The sequence below is a fragment of the Sitodiplosis mosellana genome, unplaced genomic scaffold (assembly GCF_009176505.1).
Source record: "Sitodiplosis mosellana isolate CC-2019 unplaced genomic scaffold, AAFC_SMos_1.0 Smas_scaffold_6226, whole genome shotgun sequence".
Classification (NCBI taxonomy): domain Eukaryota; kingdom Metazoa; phylum Arthropoda; class Insecta; order Diptera; family Cecidomyiidae; genus Sitodiplosis; species Sitodiplosis mosellana.
In genome coordinates this window covers 17,482,461-17,500,781 of record NW_022601467.1, presented here as the reverse complement: position 1 = coordinate 17,500,781, position 18,321 = coordinate 17,482,461, and the positions used below count along the sequence as shown (strand labels likewise).

The 18,321-nt window shown below is 38.0% G+C and overlaps 1 protein-coding gene across 9 annotated transcripts in view; it reads left to right on the top strand.

The window, feature by feature from the left end:
- LOC129579330 (polypyrimidine tract-binding protein 1) overlaps positions 1 to 18,321 on the top strand; it is a 209,128-nt gene that overhangs the window by 71,520 nt on the left and 119,287 nt on the right. For all 9 annotated transcript variants that reach the window (XM_055469324.1, XM_055469328.1, XM_055469332.1 and 6 more), the window contains one exon: positions 13,421 to 13,516. In XM_055469324.1, the coding sequence (XP_055325299.1) occupies positions 13,421 to 13,516 (96 nt within the window). Of the gene's footprint in view, positions 1 to 13,420; positions 13,517 to 18,321 lie in introns of those variants that run through there.

Below are 18,321 nucleotides of genomic sequence, written 5' to 3'. Positions count from 1 at the left end.
CTCTTTCTCTCTCTCTCTCTCTCTCTCTCTCTTTCTCTCTCTCTCTCTCTCTCTCTCTCTCTTCATATCTCATAACAATAAGCCAATCGCACACATTCTCTCGCTCAAATTAAGCTGAAACAACTACCAGATGCTCTTCTGTTTATTTGGAATTTAATTTTCACCTTACATTCTTCCATTGATTTGTGCAGTCGTATGTGGTTCAATTTGTATGTGGTCTGGGTGAATTGTGGAAATTCCTGAGCTGTGTGACATCGAAACATTCACACCAAGTTCAGATTGGCACTGATGACTGACAGTGGCGAGTGTATGTGTGCGTGAACGATTCCACGAAAATGAATGCCATTGCTATTGTTTTTTTTTGTTTTCTAGCGAAATGAAAATTTTAAACACAGATTGAATTAGATGAATCAAATATGTCGATTCATTTGGAATCGATTGAGCCGAGCGGGATAGAGAAACTCGTGATTTGATTTGTTTAACCGAAGAAAAAAAAATTGATCAGATTGAATCATTGAAAACCTTGATATTTTTTTTTCTATTCGTTTGATTGTTTGTTTGTCTGTCGAAATCATATAGACAGCATGTCAAACATACCAGCCAACCAATAAAGGTATTTTGAATTTAGATATTGATATTTAAATTACAAACCAACAAAGTCCATGCCAAATGGGTTTATCGCCTTGGGAATACCGTAAATTATATCCAAACGCTTTGGCATTACATTGACGATATTCAATCGAATTTCCTCATTCCTTTCACGGTAATTTTTGGAATATTCAGAATAATCAAGTGTTTACAATGTTCGTTGGCTACCAAACAATCAACTATAACACAATGTATGCACCAAAAAATGACAACTATTCTATATAATGCAATCATTGAAAGCAGAGAACGGGAGAGCGAGCGAGTGATCGAGCGAGCGACCGAGCAGAAGCTTTCCATATCGAAACGATGCATTTACAACAATTTTCATTCGATTTTGTAGAATGGTCCATTGTTATGTGCAGTTGTCATGCCAACAACAAAATACACCGGAGTTTAAACAAAAAGATGAATCAAAATTAAAAGATGTGTCCAATTGAAAATCCATTGACTCAATACTCGGTGAGCAAACTGATTGCCGTATTTTATATTTGTGTCTGTATGTCTTGTTCGCACCTTTCCACTTTCGGTTCATGTCGCCTTTAACCTTATGAAGCCTGCTTGAAATGAAAGCAATGAATTGCGTCAAAATACACACATTTATTTATATACATTTGTGCGTTGTATTGCAAATCTCTCGGTGTGATTGAAAACAATTTTGCACATTCATCGGCACCGAATGCGTACATTGAACATGGAGAGCGATCGCATTGAAACAAAATCAATGTAATCAAACGGTTTGGATTTTCAATGTGCAACATTTTACATGATTGAAACACTCGAAAAGTTGTTTCGAATGTTTTTCTCTCTCTCTCTCTCTCTCTCTCTCTCTCTCTCATTCTCTTTCCGTTTTCATTCATCATTCATTGTTGTTTTTGTTCGGTTGTCGATGTTGTCACATTTTAACGCCTTTGCCACCAATAAATGAATGGAAATTCGTGAAAATGTTCACATTCGTGCCAATCGTACCGATCAATCGTAGTAATATTTGAATCCTATTAGCTACGAAATTTCTTAATTGCATCGCTCTGTGGGAATTTTCTGCGACCGCACGCCAAAATCAGTATGAGTTTGTGTTATTTGGTGGTCATTACCACTGTCACTGTTGCTATTACTGCTGCTGTTGTTGTTGTTGTTCATCACCGCCAACTAACGAGGACGACGATATGGTGGTGAGTGGTGACCGACCAACCAACCGAAATGAGATATTCAGCAATATCATATTCCAATTTCGAAAAACATATTCTCGAAAATTCAATTATCCATATGAAAAACGGTGTGCGGTAGAGAAGTTACCGAAATGGCTGGCTAAACGATGAAACAAACATTTTTTTCGTTGTTTTTGTTGTGAAAATGAAACGAAAAACAACGCATTGGTGCGATTTTGTGGGGATGAAACAAAAGGTCATCACAGGGCCCAGACATAACCAAAATGTATACAGGATATTAAAGTACCCGGGTCGGTGTATGTGATTACTGTTTATTTATGTTATTTCTGTCGATTTCGAAATGGTCGTCGTGTATCGGTGATAAAGTTCTATGTGTAGTGAAACGGTGAACGAGGAAAGAGCGAGCGAGCGAGCGAGTTAACGCGCACCCGCGCGCGCCCGCTCAAAAGAGTAAGAGCATGAGAAAAAGAGAGTGAATAGAATCAACAGCAGCAGCAGCAGCAGCAGCGACAGCTAAATGGACGCATCCGCAAAGGAAGAGTTGTGAGAGAAGATTAGATTCGAATATTTCATGATATTTCTATGGTAACGCTGTTGTGCGTTCATTGAACATTCCACAGATGGGAATTGATCAAGTGGTGGGGACAGTTTCAGAGGCAACGTCAATTCGTTGCCGATGGGAGTGATTGGGCCAACTGTGGAAACATTCAATAAAATGCCCATTGAATTATTAAATGGTAATGAACGCTTTGTTGTATTCAATATATCTAAGATCATTCCGGGTGGCACAAACACACATACATACACACAAACGTACGTTTGCACCGTATTTGCGGCCAAGCATTTCGACTTCGATATTAATATTTATGTGCATTTTTGCCAATGTTCGACTTACGACTTATCGCAATATCATCATAACACATACACACTCACTCGATATGTACTTGTACCGCGCGTAACATCTGGAATTGTGTTAAACCAATGGCATGAGTACAGCCACGATGATGATGATGATGACGACGGCGGCAACGACTACGGGAGCAGAATCATCCACAGTAATAGTATCATAGTTCATATAGTTCAGTAGTCAAAACGAGAATCTATGAGCTGTTTGTGCAGCATATTATGTGGGCTCTGGTGTTCACCGCCGGAGATGAAGTCGTTTTTCTCTCTTGCTATTATTTTTGCAGAAATATATTATTTTTTACTGTTGTTGCGTTGTGCCTGTTTTCCTCGATGCCGATTCAGTGGGTTTTGCATTTTTTGTGTCGACAATATTAACTGCTTTAGTTTCGAGCCACAAAAGCGTGCATTGTTGTGATAATATCGACACACTTCGAAGTTCAAAAAGTTGAACAGAGAATTTTTCGTAATGCAAACAACAACAATAAAGTGAGTGTGTATGTTTGTACACTCTTAATGCGCCCAGAAGCCTAAAGACTTTGTGCTTTGAAAAGGCAATATAAATACTTTTAAGCGGTCAAGAGTGCGAATCAATCGTCTCGAATTGATGTCAAAATCTATTTGACAGACGATGAGATAGAGCAAGAGACAGACAGAGAGAGAGAGAGAGAGAGAGAGAGAGTGAGAGAGAGAGAGAGAGAGAGAGAGGCATAGAAATGAAGCGAGAGTACAGACACCTCTGCAACATCGTGACGATTTTCCACTAGATACACGAAGCCAATTTGATCGCATCCGATGGAATACACATGCACATATACATAGACGCACACCGAGTATAGAACAGCGCACAAAGGTGACATTCCCAAGGGCATCATTTGTTATTTGTTCTATCTATTTGTTTATAAACTCGGTGTGTCACTGTCTTTTCCCCGCACAATTCGTTTGCGGTTTTCACGGTATATTTCAATAAAAGGTTGACCACTGGCATTACCATCACGTCAAGCCAATGTGTGTGTGTGTGTGTGTGTGTGTGTGTGTGTTGGCATTTCTGTATTGAGAATAGCGGTAATAGATCCACCACCGGAGCCCCAACATTTGTATTCCACATTTACGTTTCTAACTAGCCCGCAATAGTTTTTAATTTGTCAGTTGATGAATTACGTTAAATTATTGATTTATGTGCTTGGACATAGATATTTCTTTCTGTTATCAATGCATTTATTTTGGTGGAAATTTCTGCGTGTCTCTTGCTCCAAGCAACTTTTTCTTGTTTTTTTTTTTCATTTCTGTTGCCGTAACGGATAGTCGTTTTCCGCTATAACCACTTTAATCGTGAAGGAAAGTCCATTTCAAAACAAATCCCTCCTCCCAACAATTCGTTGAACGTATCAATTATACTGTGTACATGGGATGTGCTGAAAACGACTACGCTTCGTTTAAATCATTTTTCTGTTTGCATTTTCCCAAGGCACAGTTCAACCTCAATGTTGCTTTGAAAAAGCCATTTGAAAATCAGTTCACAATCGATGAGGGAAAAAAAACTACATTTAATTGTCTCTAATGAGCATGCAATTCGATTCGATTTCTCCATTTCCATGGAGAAAGCCCATTTAGCTTTGTTTTTCTGTGTTTTCTCCTATTTCTTCGGTGCTCTGCTACAAATCTAGAACAGTTGATGACACACACACACACGCATATGATTGGAATGCAAACAAAAAACCATCATCATCCAGTTATTCTCATCGCGCAGCATATATAGGATTGTCAATATTGTTGTCGATGGGGTATTGTGTTACATTATTGCAGCAGATGCGTACCGCCAAAAAAATACCTCACCCAATCTCTCTGTCGGTCACTCTCTGTTTTTTTCGAAGAATATCGTAATTAAAATGAATAAATATTGCAAAATACGCAATCGTACATTTGGAATCGTAATTTGTCACCGGAAATGTTAACTGATTGACTTTGTTTCGGGCAGGGAATAGAACCGAATTCCCACTGCCGTAGCTGCTCTGCTGTCACCGTTTTGCTGGAAAGTTAGAAAGAGAGCCAACGAGCGAGCGAGAAAAAAAGCCATTGAAAATAGTTCAAATTACAAATTGAAGGAACTAATCCGGTTGAGGGTGATTGGTTTTGGTAGAGCTGCCCCGCTAGACTTAATATTTGAAACAAATTGTACGGTGTAATTCGAGTTCGGGCATGTTCCTAATCATTTTATTCTCATTATTTTGACGGAACATTTTTTTTTTCATTTCATTGCGCCCGCTTTATAACTCAATGCCTTTTCGACCGATTCGTGAAAAAAAAATGTTGTTGTTCACGATGAATCGCTGTTTTGTTTGAATTCAATCTACCCTCAAAATAAAAATTGTCTTGCCTCGCGCGCGTGTGCATTTTCACGTCCAATTTGCGTATTTTGGCAGTAATAAGAACTCATACCATGCAATAATGGAATAGAGGAGATCGATTTGGTTCTTTTTTCTCTCTTTATACGTGAGGGGTTGTTTTCGACCATGGATTGTGTGTACACAACAAATGAGTTTATAATTGAGATCCAATAGACGACACGGCTATTTTTTTCATCGCTAATCGGAAAATTAACGGCACAAACATCAACATTTCATTATCCTTTTCCGTTTTTTTTGGTTTAACAAAAAAAAGAAGCCCGAATGGAATTAAAGAGCGGTTGCAAAGTAGACGTGCCGGAGTGTGAGCATTTGCGAGCGAGCAAGCAAGCAAGTTACTGAATAAGTGGGAGAGTGAAAAAAGTAATTTGTATAATTAAAGAAAGTGAGTTGAGAGAGAGCACACTGGAAAAAAACGCAAGGAATAATTAAAAGTGATTAAGATTAAAAACCACAATCATCGTCGACGTTATTCGAACAATGGCTGACGATGCTTTTGTTGGTAGAAAGAGCTCACGCATTTTCAATGTTATTTCTTCAAATTTATTTTCATTTACCACCAAAATAAATATTTAAGCGTTAAGCACGCCAATTTCTGGTTTTCTCGACTCTTTTTTTTTCATCGTCTTCTTATTTTCGCTTCTGACATTTCATTTTCATTTTGTGCTGACCTCTCAATCTTTTGGTGGCTCAAGAGTACAAGAACACACAAACCGACACACGTTCACTCACTCCCTCGAATTTTCCACAAGATTTCAACGGAAAAAAATGCGGATAAATCGCACACGATTCCGATACCTTTGTGGATTTCGGCGAATTAGCATCAAGTTAATTATTGATGATAAAAATGTGAAAATTAAGCCAAACTGAAAAAAATAAACACACAGAGCGGAGAAAAAGAAGTATGAAAAGAAAAAAGCAAACAAGAAGCAGGAAAAAAGAATCATCTGGTGTGACGTGTGCGTGCTGCATAAATAAACACTGAATAATTATATCCCAATTATTTATGACTTTAAAAAATGTTGAAGAGCCACTCATCCGATTCCCAACCAGTTGAAATGAATTAGCCCAACTCATTCATCCAACGCCTAAACCGCATTCATTCCGAATGAATTAATCATTTGCACGCGCATTTTGAAATCGCGTACGCGATTCAATTGTATATTTAGTTGCCCATTCCCCACTGAAAAGGATGGAACTTAATGTTGATGTCTTAGTTGCCACACCGTGTAGGTAGTGAACGCGCCAGATCGCTTGTTCGCTCAATCGTTCTTTCGTTTGTTCGCAAAACCCAAGAATGTTCTCTCGCCACTCATAAAAATAAATTTTTCCTTAATTTGATGGGATTCGATTATCGAATCAACTATGCCGTTCACGTAGCAAACAGAAGAAATGGATTCGCATCGTGCACAATTGGTTCGATGGCCGTTTGAAAAGTACAAAGAAAACACACACACACACACTTACACAAAATCATTGTGTAATGAATGAAAATCGTCGAGAATAAAAACCTTTGTAATGTATCGTTTGCGATTAAATGACGTTAAAAGTTTGCGTGTATTTGTTGAATGCGCCCCTAGTCCTTGATCGAATGACCAAACTTAAAACGTTGCGTCTATGTTTTTTTGTTTGCCCGTCCTATTCTCCGGTTTCGTTGTTGTTGCCAGCGGTCACATCATTCCAATTAACACTATTAGCGCTAAGATTATGATTAAATAAAAGCGATTCGCTGGTAGCTTTTAGCGTTAGCTATTGGGTCCTTCATAATCCAGGATGAACGCGCATCCACTTTGGTTCTTTCTTCTCATAAGTGTAATTAAATCGGCAACATTATTACCATCTTCTATGGATCTTGCTTGTGCCACATAGTTTGGCCGTGGCGCGTTTGACCTTTACATTACACAAGTCGTAACCGTAGGCCATTTCACATGTACAGTGAGTATGTACATATGAAACGTGAGTGCCAATGCACTCAAGTGTTGTCGTAATCTTTTTGTTCTCTTTCTCGCTAACTTTGACATTCTTTGCAATGAAAATGCGCGTAATCGTTTGAATCACAATAACATAACCGTTGCTGTCCACGTACAAAGCAAAAAGAAAGAAAAAATCCGAAACAAAATGACGGCTTGAAAGGAAAGAGGGCGAGAGCGAGAGCGAGAGAGAGAGAGAGAGATTAAGGGGGAGAAAGAGAAATAACGACATCGTTATTTGGCAAACGAAAAATCGACCGTGCATTTCTCTATATTTTAGATGCAATTATATTTTATTTTTTTCTCTCACTTTTAAACGTCGTGTCAAATTGTTGTCGACAACAGGCGGGTTTTTGTTGTCGTTGTTGTTATTGTGTTGCACACAGCAGAAGAACGATGGCAGTGAATTTGTATTAAACAATGAAGCTGGTTATTTGGTCGTGGTCTGGTACTTGTGCCACCGTAATAAAAGGAGTAAAGAGAATCACTTGGTTTTTGAAATGATTAAACATTTACAAGTGAGTCCATTCATCAATCTCACATAACGCCACATTAAATCAATTTGAATGCCCTTACCATGGCTGGAGTGGTGTTCACTGTTCTTATTGTTGAATGTTGAATGTTGGATGTTGTTGCTGCTGCGGTTGCTGTTGCTGGATTGCATTTCGAAGATGTCTAACACAAGAAATTTATAATTATTTCACCAAATGAATACAAACCGCACAAATGAATAAGCCAAACGATGCAATATTCAGCATTCAGAGCCAAAGTGTACATCATTATGCAGGCTGATATCATGCACACCAAAATCGTGCACACATATATACACACACGAAAGACCAACTCCATACACATGCGATAAGTTTTTAAAAACTACGCACACTGGGTTCAATGTGGTGTATGTGTGTGTATTTTTTTAGTTCCTCTTGTGTCGTTACTTATGAAACATTCTTCAGCGTACTCTGATTTACGTGTTTAAAATTTAACCTTGACTTCACTTGGCAGCGTGCAAGCGTTTTCGTTTTTCGTCGTCGTCGCCTTCGTCTTCTTTCTGGTTTTCTCACTCTTGGTGTATATATGTGTGTGTGTGTATGTATGCTTTTTTTACTCAATCATTTCTATTCCAAACGAATACTGGTTTTCGGTTGCCGTCTGCGTTCCATCATAATTGTTGTTGCTTTTTTTTTAAATATATGGTAGTTCAAGAGCCATATGCGATTGTATAACATACACCGACGCGGCAAGAAAACACCATTCAACAGCTATAGCAGCAACAGCCACAGCGAAAAGAAAGACGAAAAAACAAAACGTATAAAAGCTATTAAAGTTTGACATTGAATTTAAGCACAATAAAAATATTCAAGATGGAAAAAAGAATACAGAAGCAAAGAAGAAGAAGAAGAAGAAAAAAGCAATGCGATGTAAATAACGACTCGATTTCTCAATCACAACGAAACTATCCGTGGAAGAAACAGAAAAATAATATCAAAATGTCTTTTTTGCCACATTTTCTATGCATATAAACAATTTGTTAGTTTGTTCGGTGCTATTTCTGCCGTTGACGTTGTGGTTGCTGTTGTTGTTTAGCCACGAATACGATGGAGCAAGAAAGAAGAAAAAAAACAAAGGAAAAAAACAACAATTAGTTGACAAATTTTATTTCTTGTTGCGATGACCAAACTGCCAGCACATTTAACTGAAATGAAAAAAAAACGCGCTATTAGCAAGAAGAATGTAATTTTCGTAGAATTATTTGAAGTAATATATTAATGTATTCGTGTTGTGCAAATGGTCCCACTCTTAAGTCGCGCAGCGGCTATAAGAAGAAAATATAATAGAAAACTGAAGTCATTTCTCCATAATTTTTGTTTTCTCTACTTTTCGAAAAGTAGCTAGTTGGCCAGAAAGTGACAGCGCTGTAGCATATTTTATTCGTTACGACTTTCAAACTTCTTCAGTTTGCAGACAAGTTCAAAATTTACAGCTTCGATCTGACTGTGGCTGAACCGAGGGGGGCAGATAAAAAAGAAGAATGAGAATGAGAATATAACACTGACAATGAGAGAGCCAGTGCAAAATGCAGACACATAGCAGGACGATGCGCGCGCGATATCAAATTGCAAACGAATGTTCTGTTTGATCGTGTCATTGGTTAATACACACGTTTTCATTTCGTGCATTTCATGACAATGTCAGCCAGCGAAAAGCTCTCGATATATACATACAGACACACTAAATTACTTCTTACTTCTTGTTTTGTGCGAGAATAGTTTTCAAACAACACCGAATTATCGTCAACACGCAACGAGATCAAGAACAAGAAACCCATAAGACAAAAATAGCGTATAAAAAGTAAAACTGAAAATTTTTTCTTCTTCTTCTTCTGGTGCTACTGCTGCTATTGCTGCAGCCAAACTCACCGAAAACTCGTCAATTCAGTAGACACATACACGAAACATATGAAGAGAAACACAACACATGCACGCCAACTGACCAAACCAGTTTCGCAGCGCGAACACGAATAGCCAGCGGACGCGAACAACAATAACACCATGTTCCGAATGAAATTTTGCTTTCATTTAAAATTTAAATCGTTTCATTTTCGATACTCATTTTTCTTCTGCGTTTATCTGCTGAGTTATGTGTCAAGTGCACTTTTGTTCCCTTTTGAATCCGATCGCAAAAAGAGCAAAAATAAGAACGCTGAAATCAATATCAATTTATTATTGTTCGTAATAATTTATTATTCGTTGGCTTCAATAAAATATCGAGAGAGAGAGAGAGAGAGAGAGAGAGAGAGTGAGAGAGAGAGAGAGAGAAACAATCACAACATATATTGCTTCCAGATGAATGCATGCATGCAATTCGCATGAATTACGCGTTGATATTTACCTGAACTTCACCTACTCACGAAACCCAGTTGTGCTCATGTCTTAGCCAAATCAAAAGTGGATTGAAACGTGTTGGCAGCTCGGCTTTTGCCGCATCAAAATGCTGATGCTGACATAAAACGTTGCAACATCTTCCGTGAAGAATCATGATTCTTGACATTTCTTGAGACTCAGCATAAATGATTGCGTTCAATCGAAATCTCGATGAACGAACCGACAAGTTTACCTTTTTTTGGGTGGATAGAGGGAGAGACTAACTTCTATTTTTTGAAGCGACGCAAAGGCATCAACCTTAGGCATAACTATTACGCACAGTTTCCCTTCGATTAAATCGTTTAACGATTCACTTGATAAATTTAGAAAACAAAATAAATGAATCACTCTACAGCACCAAGATAAGAGGGACGAGATAAGAGGGACGAACTGTAAACATTCCAAATAATGAATCACATTCTGTTTGACAAGTATTTAAAATGGTACGGAAAAAATATGCTCGCTTTCAATGCTGTGGTGGGCTCCGATGTTGCTATTCAAATACATCGACGATATAACGAAAATGATGCAAACGATTCCAGAAACTGTCTTGAGAAGCGATAAATTTTCAAATTGCCCAAGTTCAGTATCATTTTGAAACGGAGATAAACTTTCAACCGCAATATTCACCTTCCAATCACGCACTCAACCACGCAGAAAAAACACACACAAACTGATCTGATTCTTCCTGTCAAATATCAATGCACATAAATTAATGCGAAAATATAATCGAAGACGTTGAACGAATGAGTGTGAAAGAGTTTCTTCATCCGTTCTCACTTCAGCCGGTATGGTTCTGTATCAGTAGCAGCAGCAGCGTCTCGAAGAAAATGATGGGTTACGGATGAAAATTCAAACGGAGCGAATGAACGATACAAGTGCCTTTTTGGCTCATTGACTTTAGCAATAAATTAGAGATGCTAAACTGGATTTGATTTTATTTATTTATTTATTGAGAGACGGTTTATCGAGTTTTATATGTACATGAGAGAGTGATTTTGTGGGGTAAATGAGGTGTTCAAATCCTCATAAGATGCACGAAATTGGAACGAACACGTGCTCTTGATTTGAATTGAGACATTTTCCCAACAAAATATCGTAACTCGTTCAATCGAATGAAATATGTCTGTTTTTGGCAGTAGTTTGGTTTTGGGTTGAAGAACAAAAATAAACGCCTAATTACGGAATCATGTTTGAAATTTTCCATCAATTTGTTAGAACCTGGAGAGAAAGAGAGAAAATAAAAGTGAAACAAAAAAAATGATAAGTTCAATATCGGTCTAATGAATAAAAGTTTTGCGAACGGTAGATAGGATTTCAACTGTTCGTCCAGGCCATCGGGACACCTGTTTGCCCAATGCTCGAAATCCCCTGCCAAGCACTACTATTCGTTCATCGTTGCCGATGTGTTTGCGTATGTTCACGTTCTCTCAATATGAGATCATATGGAGTGCTTATGATCCGAAATATTGTTTGTTAATTTCATGCTGTGAATTCAAGTTTTTTCCAGCTGAAACTTTTTCAATGTATCGAAGTTGATGGAGTAACAGGGAGAGAAAGAGTGCTTCGGTTCTCGACTCCAAAATATGCTATTAATGAAAACAAATATGAGAACCATTTATGGTTATAAGTTCAATCCAATACCTGAAAGATATTTTGATTTTGATATCTATACAACTTGTTGTTATTGTTTGGGATGTGTGCGTGCCGCAGAGCAACAGTATTATACAAAGTATAAATTGAGTGTGAGGGTATGTATGTGTGGTGTAGAGGAAAAGGAAAATGAAAACGGGAGCGAATTTTAGTTTAAAAAGCGGTAGGCAAACCAATATGTACCTATTATGGTTACAAATCTAATATTTAAAAGCAGTAATATACAACCACGTTTATGTCATGTACTTTTAACCCGTATCACATCCAACAACCAGCATCAAGCCGTCGTAGTCGTCTTCTTCTATTGCACTCGATCTCTTTCTCTCTGCCTGAAAAAGAAAAAGATTGCGTGAGACCGATGATGGCAAATCTCTTAGCCTTATGATAGCTGAAACAGTGTTTGTTTTCAATTTTACGTACATGTTCATGAATACAGCCAGATAAACGCGAAATCTGCGAAAGGATTTAAAACCATAAGAGAACATGTGGGAAAGTAAATACGATGAGATAAACGCATAATACTGGAAAATGTAGAGAAGGAACGATGGCCTTGCCAAAATGCCGGCAATGAGCAGCAACAGCATCGACTTCAGCAGCAGCAGAAGCAGCATCACCAGTGCTAGTTAGCTGGCTGACTGGCTGAGAGAATGAGGAGGAGAAAATTGTACAAGTTTTCTAAAACTCCCATTAGTTTGAATCAAATATATGAATTTAACAGTTGGGTGTGTGGATGCGGCAAACTAAGCGGGCTCTGCCTTCATATTGTGCCGGGCCAACATTCAACATACAAAATCATCATCATTCTCTCTTTTCTTAGGTGCACATGTACAAAATGTATTTTAAGCTTGAGCTGTGTAGATGTTGTTGTTGTTTTTTTTCTCTCTCTCTCTCCCGAATAATACCATTACCACTATATTCGTTTGAACTGGGGAAACTTTCGAGTAATACTAGGTGAAAACTTGAGTGTAACGAAAGCAACAGTAACCAAAACTGTACGATGAACCATAAATGTTGAATGAATGCATTAGAATTGGTTTGGTTCTTGGAGCTCGGTTTCAATTGAATGAAAAGTGTTTTGATGCTTAAAGAAGTCATACAGAATGCTATCTATGAATATAAGACCGTAGTACGTTTGGTTTGGCACAAACTTTGTCTCACATTGTTAATGATGGACGGCACCACCAACAACAACAACAACAACAACCACATAGCCGAAGAATACACCAGTAAATGTGAACCGAAGAATAGTAATAAATCATAGATTGTTGAATAAAAAGTTAATAAAACTTTGCACAAAATGTCTGAACATCAACAACTATTAGCCATGGGGTGTGTATGCTCTAATTGGCATGAAATTATCCGTTGAATTGATGGAATTGGGGTTGGAGAAGGAAGAAAAGCATACGCTGTTTTCGGTTGATAAATTGAAAAATTTACTCGTTTTTCGTCTTTGTCATTTTGTGTTGTCACCGATCGAGAAAAACTAGACAGATATATAAATTATTTTGAGTCAGAGTCGGCGAACACCGTATACATACGCCAATAAATCATTCAATTCACAATTATAATTTGTATACCATGGGCTATGGAAAATGACATTATCTTTTATTTAGTGTCGCCATCGGATAGGAATCATGATAAGTTTATTTTCCAGCTTTGATATCATTATTGAATCATTTTTCGCTTCGCTAAAATTCTCATTACAATTCAATTAACTAATTGTCATTGTGTTTTGTCTATTCGATTTTTAGGTAGCGGCCATTATGTCCTGCCCTTTACCTTTACCATTACCACTACTGCCACCAGCATTACACGCTGATTATCCACCAATTCACATCGGAGTTAAGGTATGTGTTCATTTTACTGTTATTTTTCACCTGGTCCTGACTGACTGACACACGAGTGACGAGGCTCGTATCAACGCCAAAACACGTCAAAATCTTTAAAACACCGTAAATCTTTATAGAAATGGTGAATTGAATCGCAAACGCTCTTTGATCAAGAACCAGTGATTCCATTTAAACTCAGAAAAATTGAAACACGAACATCAAGAAAATATTTATTTAAGATATGCTTAATGGTCGAGCTGTTAGATGGTTGGAAAAACAAAAAATAAATCATGTGCATATTACTCGAGAGAATTTATTTTCAATTCTATCAAACATCCCTTCAGGAGCATTATTTTAAGCCATTTTTCGGCATATATATGTGTGTGCCTGTGCTCTTACAAAGAGAGCCACTTTTTTCTCTTTTGCTTTAATGCTATTTCGTTATCGGCTCTTTTATGCGTGTATGCTTTCTTCATATCGTACGCGTTCATTATTCAGTGTGTTTCATGTGTATATTTTTCAGAGAAAATGTATATTTGGATGGTTATGTAGCGGTTGTGCGGCACACATACAGAGAGAAAGAGTGAGTGAAACCTTTGCGCAGTCCTTTGAAACAAAAATGGGTACATGATTAAGTGATAAGAAAAGCTATACGAAATATTGCCATACGTATACCATTTTCACTGTTTTAGGTAAAAACATCAAATGGCATCTTCTTCTATTCGGCATGCTTCGGCACACACCTCAAAACCACATATATCTATATATCGTACGCACATCGCACATATACACAAACACACAAACCTACACACGCCAAAAACTACGAGTCTTGGATACATGTGATAAATCAATACATCATTGCACTGCAGGGAACATGTTGAAATGTCAAATTCAATATTGTATTCGTATAAATTATTAATTTCATTGAAACACCCTTTCTGTCCGCTTTTCTAATGTCATTCCATATCAGGTGCGTGTGTATGTGTGTGTGTTTGTTTGTCTATTTGTGCGTTCTTATCTCGCACTCTCTCTCTCTCTCTCTCTCTCTCTCTCTCTCTCTCTCTCTGTTTCCATAATAATAAGCAGCTTAAATTTACCTAATAGAATATGATCTTTCCGATCATGAGAAATGAACCAAAACAATTGCTAATAAAAACAACCCTCAACAGTAGCCCGATAGAGAGACAGTGAAAATGAGTGAAAATTTCTGTGTATGCCTGGCATAGGATAGCCAAATGTATAAAAAAACACACACTGTAAAAATAATGTTTAGTTTGCACAGAGAAAATTTGCTTGAGTTCATCACCATGTTGTGGGGCGCATTCAGTGTGACAACGATCACCATGCAATCAATAAAATAATTGAAATTCTGCAGCATGCGACAACAGTGTCAATCAAAGTGACGCTAACACTTGTGACGACGAACCGTTTATTTTAGGAAGCTCATCGCGCATAAACAAGCGACTTTTGTTCAAAGTAATGAGAGCGAAAGCTGACGAACTAAATCATTAGGGCTCTATTATTTATTGGCAAATGCCATAGTCAACGCCAATCGCCACCCACCATCACCACCACCATTGACACCACCATGGCCGATGCTACGTTGCATTGATATGTCCAAGTCCATTGACATGTACGGTTCTTTTGCATGCTTATCGTGCATAATTTATATCGACAGCAAAAATTCCGCTGCGAATTGGAATGGGACGCTTGAAAAATGATGGCAAGATTCGGATTCAGTGTAGCCCTCACTTTTTGGCCATTCAAACAGTTAATTTCCAACCAGACTCGCATTATTCTATGCAGAACTTTTCTCTTTTGCCCTCTCCCTCACTGTGTGTATCTATCTCTCATTTATCGCATTTGCGACAATGTGAACGCTTAATCTGATTGAATAAATTTGATTTTTCCAATTAGTAGTCACATTTAAAATTCAATTGATATTCAAATATATCCGAAAAGCGAATGTGTTGCGATTCCAATTCGAACGTATGAGCGCCTGAACACTAAATTCGCCAATCGTACACCTGTTAGTACGTTCCATTGCTTCGAATGCATTTATTCTGATGGTGCGCTGTACTCATGCCCTGTCCGCCCGCACGCACTCCCACCCTCCCACTGTTCCTCGCTCGCTCCATTTCAGTCCAAAAGCATCACATTCATCGTGTGACAAATTGTAATTGCCACAATTGCCCGTTAAAAACATAATTTACTATCTAATTTTATTGACATTCATCGAATTCATGTCATTTTCGGGTATCATTTGCGTTTTGGTTGCTTCGATACAACACGATGAGCCACTTATTTTATTTGTTCCGATTCACTCCATAATTTTCCACCGAGATATCTCTTCCATTTGTAATTGCTACATATTTTATCTACTTTATGAGCACACACTTCGATGGATATTTATTCCGATGTGTTTTTTTTCTTTTCTCCTTTTGGATTCATTATGATATGCGTCATCGTAAGTGCGATGATATCAAATGATATTTATGTGTGCCATTTCTTTCTTATAATTTTTTTGTTTTTTCCTCTCTGTTCTTCAAACATATCGAAATTCAATAGTTATCGATTTCGTTGGTTTTGTCGCGTACGCATTATGCCATTGGCTATTACGAATGCTCCAGGTGTGATTTCTTTGGAAAGCGTTTAGTGACAATTCGGAAGTATTATTAGTAGTTCCAGATGAAAGCGTTCATTATCGGATTGATGATGCCCAAATACATTTGGCGTTGGTTTTCTTTTGACATTGGTGAACGAGAGCGAGCTAGAAAACCCTCGTCATTCTTTGACGTTGAATTCCGCAATTGGATGGGGAACAGATTACTATTCAGTTGAATTGACAGTATCATCGTTTCAAAGCGCATTTTCATCGTGCTCACTGCTCACCAGTTAGTCTTCTTCCATTTTTCTCTCTCTCTCTCTTCTCTTCAAACAAAAATCAGCCCAAGTTGTCAGCCACAATTGTGTGGTAGAGGGTGAGGATATGTGTGTATGTGTATGTGTGCTGCGATGGACTATATTGATTTGATGTTTGAGCGCCGCTTACAAATTCAACAAAATGGAAAACAATTGCCAAAAATGAAAATCATCGTTCACATATTTTCTCTCTCCCTCTCTATTCGCTATCATTCAACATTGAAGCACAGCGTCATCATAATAATAATCAATGTTTCATGTAAAGTCCACCAAAAACCATATTAATAATGATAGCTGCCGAGACGCGCACAGACAGCGAGGACGAGAGTGAGAGAGATGGGGGGAAGGGAGAGTGTGTGTGTGTGTTTTCTGCTTCGGCACATGCTAGTTTTTATCAAGATTGTAATACACATCAAATATTTATGAATCACTGGTCAAAAATACATGAACGAGCAAACATAGTCTTTCAAATAAAACATGGCAAAATAAACCCGGCAATGGCATGTGCACATTAAACATTGTACATTGGCGCATCGGACATGACACGGTACATCACGGACAGCATCGACTACGACGTCGACGGCGGCGGCAGCGGCAATGTTGATGATGTGTTTGTTCATGTTTGTATGCTTTTTGTACATTTTCAGTGAGTGTGTGCGTGTGTGTGTGTGTGTATTTGTATTTCATTACAAAATTACCGTTATTTCGGGGCTTTTTTGGCTCATCAACATATTTTGATACAACGTAATCAGTTTTAATTGTTTTAATGTTCACCCAATGATTGAGATGGCAAAAGAAAGAAGACAAACATAGAAACAGATTAAAAAAAACACGAGGCAAACGGTCATGCACTGCCCTACCTACCTACTCACCCATCCACGGAATCACATGAGATTCGTTTTTTCTTCGCCCGCGAATTGGTTCAAAGTGTGCGTGTATGACCGATGTCGCGTTTACCATTTGCTTTTGCGCTCGCCGATTTATTTGAAATCCAAATCATTTTATCAAAGCTGCTTTTGCACCGGAGAGCACAAAATTGTGTGTGCGTGTATGTGAATCCGAAGAAAAATCGTTGAATATGCATCGTCGCTTCGTTGTGCATGCAAATAAAATAAATTCTCTTACTCTCTCGCTCTCTCTCTCTCTCTCTCTCTCTCTATCTCCATCTCCATCTCCCTCGAACTCGTTCATTCCGTTCGCTCTTTGGCACAATAAATTTTAAGTAAATGTTCTTTATGTGACTAAAAAGACGGTCTCGACGTGAATGTGTGTTTGTATGTGTGTTTGCATTTAGTGTCGTGCATCATTGAAATTGAGTGAATTGTCAAATGCGACGAAAAATTTGAAAAATAAATTTTTATTAGCGAAACATAAATGGCGTTTTATGCAAAATTGAAAGAGAACTCTATTAAAGAGATGCTTTGTGCATGCCATTTCCATGAATATTGTAAATGTTATTATTTAATAGCGCAGCACGTTATGTGAAGTGGCGGGAGAAGCCAACAGTATCAGCAACGACGACGACAGCGATGTCGACACGAGAGAGAGAGAAAAAAAAATTGTTTGTCACTACATCGCGTTTTACGTTTATTTTATTGTTTGGCACTGATTTAATAACCGAAATAAAAAAGAATAAAATATTGCGATTAAAATGAATTTATTTCAATAGCTTAGGTGGCAAAACCTTAAAAAGGGTGACTAAATATGATGTGCGCACGATGCGCGAGCTCTCGCGCTCCAACATGCACACTCTCACATCGAGAGCACAATGGATGACGATTCCATTGACGGTTGATTAGAAATTTACATCCCCATTCAGTGCTAGCGAATCAAGGGTTGCTTTCATTTCCGTACAATAGACACTTTACGCGGATATTTCGCATGGAACACACACTCACGTG